The sequence below is a fragment of the Pygoscelis adeliae genome, unplaced genomic scaffold (genome assembly GCF_000699105.1).
Source record: "Pygoscelis adeliae isolate BGI_AS28 unplaced genomic scaffold, ASM69910v1 Scaffold38, whole genome shotgun sequence".
In the NCBI taxonomy this organism is placed as follows: Eukaryota; Metazoa; Chordata; class Aves; order Sphenisciformes; family Spheniscidae; genus Pygoscelis; species Pygoscelis adeliae.
In genome coordinates this window covers 8,910,249-8,913,077 of record NW_008825614.1, presented here as the reverse complement: position 1 = coordinate 8,913,077, position 2,829 = coordinate 8,910,249, and the positions used below count along the sequence as shown (strand labels likewise).

The 2,829-nt window shown below is 51.6% G+C and overlaps 1 protein-coding gene across 1 annotated transcript in view; it reads left to right on the top strand.

The window, feature by feature from the left end:
* The window catches only part of CECR2 (cat eye syndrome chromosome region, candidate 2), a 47,585-nt gene that overhangs the window by 42,301 nt on the left and 2,455 nt on the right, over window positions 1-2,829 (top strand). The window contains exons 17-18 of the mRNA XM_009333021.1: window positions 11-353; window positions 2,502-2,826. Coding sequence (XP_009331296.1) covers window positions 11-353; window positions 2,502-2,826 — 668 coding nt within the window. The remainder of the gene's footprint in view (window positions 1-10; window positions 354-2,501; window positions 2,827-2,829) is intronic.

Genomic DNA, 2,829 nt, shown 5'->3' with positions numbered 1-2,829 from the left:
GGTGCATCCCTCAGGGTATATCAGACCGCCTGGGAAAGCCGCCGGCCAGAGGATGCCGCAGCCGCCAGCCGCTCTGTTTGGGGGACCACCTCAGGTTCAAAGAGGGTGCCAGGGTGGGGACTCCATGATGGACAGCCCGGAGATGATCGCCATGCAGCAGCTGTCCTCCCGCGTGTGCCCGCCGGGTGTGCCTTACCACCCTCGCCAGCCACCCCCGCCGCACCTCCCCGGACCCTTTCCCCAGCTGGCTCACGCTGCCTCCACCGCTGGCGTGCAGCCTCCGAAACCCATCGTGGGGAACGGGAGCTCACAGGATCCCACTGGTCAGACCATGGAGTCGGAGAGCAACCAAGGTAACGCCTTGAGCACCTGCCTGCCAACGCAGCAGCCCCTGCCTGTAGCGTTTGACCTTCCCTGCCTGACCCTTTGCTCGCTGCCAGACATCCCTCCTGCCTGCTGCGCAGCATCACCGTTTCCCGTGCCGGGGCAGAACCTATGCCCGCCGGCGTGTGGTTGCGAGGAGGGCGAGGGAGCACCCCCAGGCCAGCTTTGTTGCTCTTGGGCTCCATCCTCATAGGGTCCCAAACTTAACTGTCTTGCAGATGCACAAAACCTGTGTCTGCAAATGTGGTTTTATTTGGATTTGTGCCATTAGAGGAGCAAAAAATATGCCCTGACTTTCAGGCTTACTGGAGTCAATTTTAAACAGTGGCTGAGGCTCAGCAGCAAAAGCAGGGTTTCTTCTAGAAAAGAATTAAATTCTTGATTAAATATTGTGGGGGACACATTTTTTACGTATGTCTTTTTTAATCTAAATTGGAATATATTTTCTGTTCCAGCCATCGCTTAGATTTTTCTAAGATAGTTTTGTTTCACTGTAGCCTGCCAGAGGTCCCCTCTGTCCCAGCTATACCTGCAAGTTATCAGCTTGCCATGGGGTGCAAATGCAAAGCATAGGCTGTGATGCTTCTAGAGCTCACTTGGACTTAACATAAAAATTGGATCTGCAGAGAGTTAGGTAAGGAAGACGTTATGTGAATAAATGGTTTAAATACACTCCTTTGAGTATATGTCAGTACAGCTTCTCCTCTGAAATGCACATGTGCCTTATGAGTTTAATATCTCAAAGTCTTCACACAACATTACTGCCCAAAAGCCACTGAGCAGCCATGTCAGTTCAGGTGGGATGGCAGTGTGTTGTGCATACCATCACAAGTTTCTTTCTAGTTGAATTTAATTCATTCTAGCTGGTAAACTAGAGATCAAAAAAAACGCTTAAAAATAAAACAAACCTAAAGTAGAGATCAAAAAACCCCAGAGATCAAAAAAAAAAAATTTTTTTTTTTTCATTAATTCTAGCTGGTAAACTAGAGATCAAAACCCTTGCATCTTTTATCAGTCCCTCGTGTGCTTTGCACTAAGAGGAAACTCTTTCCTTGTGTGGCATTGCTTAAAAGTCATCATCATTTAACTGCGCTGGATATAGAACAGAGACCGGGGGAGGACGTTGAGTGATTGCAGGGCAGAGTAGTTGCATCTCCAAATCACAGTTGGTTAAAATACAGCTGTGATCAGCTCCGCAGCATCTCGGTGTGTGGTAGTGCTTCTGCCCAAGCTGTGGGCAGGTGGGGTTTGTGGACCAGAAGGGGCAACGCAGCCTGAAATCAAGCCGCCCTGGCTTCTTATCTTGCTGTCATGTGGACCCCACTGCGGTATTTCCCAACCCTGCCTCTCCATTAGGCAGCCTCTGCACACCCATGTGTCAGACCAAACCCACATGTGCAATGTTACTCCAGCGGAGGTGTGACTTATCGGTGGCTTGCAAACTACAGTGAGCCTGTATCTTGAGGGTTCAGTCCACGTGTGCCATCTTTCTGAGAGAGGTGCAACCTCATGAGTAATTTTTAGAGGAGCTCTTTTAAAAAAAGCAGCTACTAAATGTCACCCAGCTTTGCAAAAATGCACTTCAGAATTGCTAAAGGTCTCTGAAGGGAAGACTGTGCTGGGTGTGGGAGGGAGGCTGCAGCCCCACAGAAGAGCAGTTGTCCTGGTGCCATGCTCCAACAGTCCTGTAGAGAGGTTTGAGTAGAGGACAGGGTATTGTAGGCTTTGGAGTATGTACTTTGAAGCCTTCAACGGAAGGACGGTTGGACTCGATGATCTTAGAGGTCTTTTCCAACCTTAATGATTCTATGATTCTATGACCTTCACGGCTTTAGGAAGTTACTCTGTTTTCTCTTCCATTTGCACAGTTCAGAAAGCAGGGTGCTTTCTCCATCCAGATGTTAGGGACTTGTCGGACAGAGATGCCCAGCAACTTTGGGTCATCAGCAAAAGAGGATGCTGAGAGGCTACTTTGGTAGACCTGGTTAAGCTGTCAGGAATTAGTCTTTGGCACATGTGTTTTGGGTGAGCATGAGTAGGCGTGTGTATGTGTCGGGTGGGGAGGGCCGATTTCTGAAATTAGACTGATGGGTGACTTTTTCCCCCTCTCTTTCCAGTGGAGCCACCGGCAGGTGTGGACGAGAAGGCTCAGTGCATTGGCATTCCCGACGGGGCCTACGCCAAACTCCTACCTCATCCCAAGCCCCCGCTGCCCATGGAGTGCACCAGGCGCACCTTGCCCCCAGACGGGGAGGGGGACAGCTCTGGTGTGAAGGGTGACCTGAAGGCAGGGCAGGGCAAGGGCGCATGGCCGGCGGAGAGTGGCTATGCTGGCGGCCCGGGCTGCGTGAGGGACCTGGTGCCCACCTCCGAGAGGGGCGGTCCCCTGCCTGAGAATGGGGCGGCGGGTGAGGGGCCAGCGGGCAGTGCCGAGGGGAAGGGGCT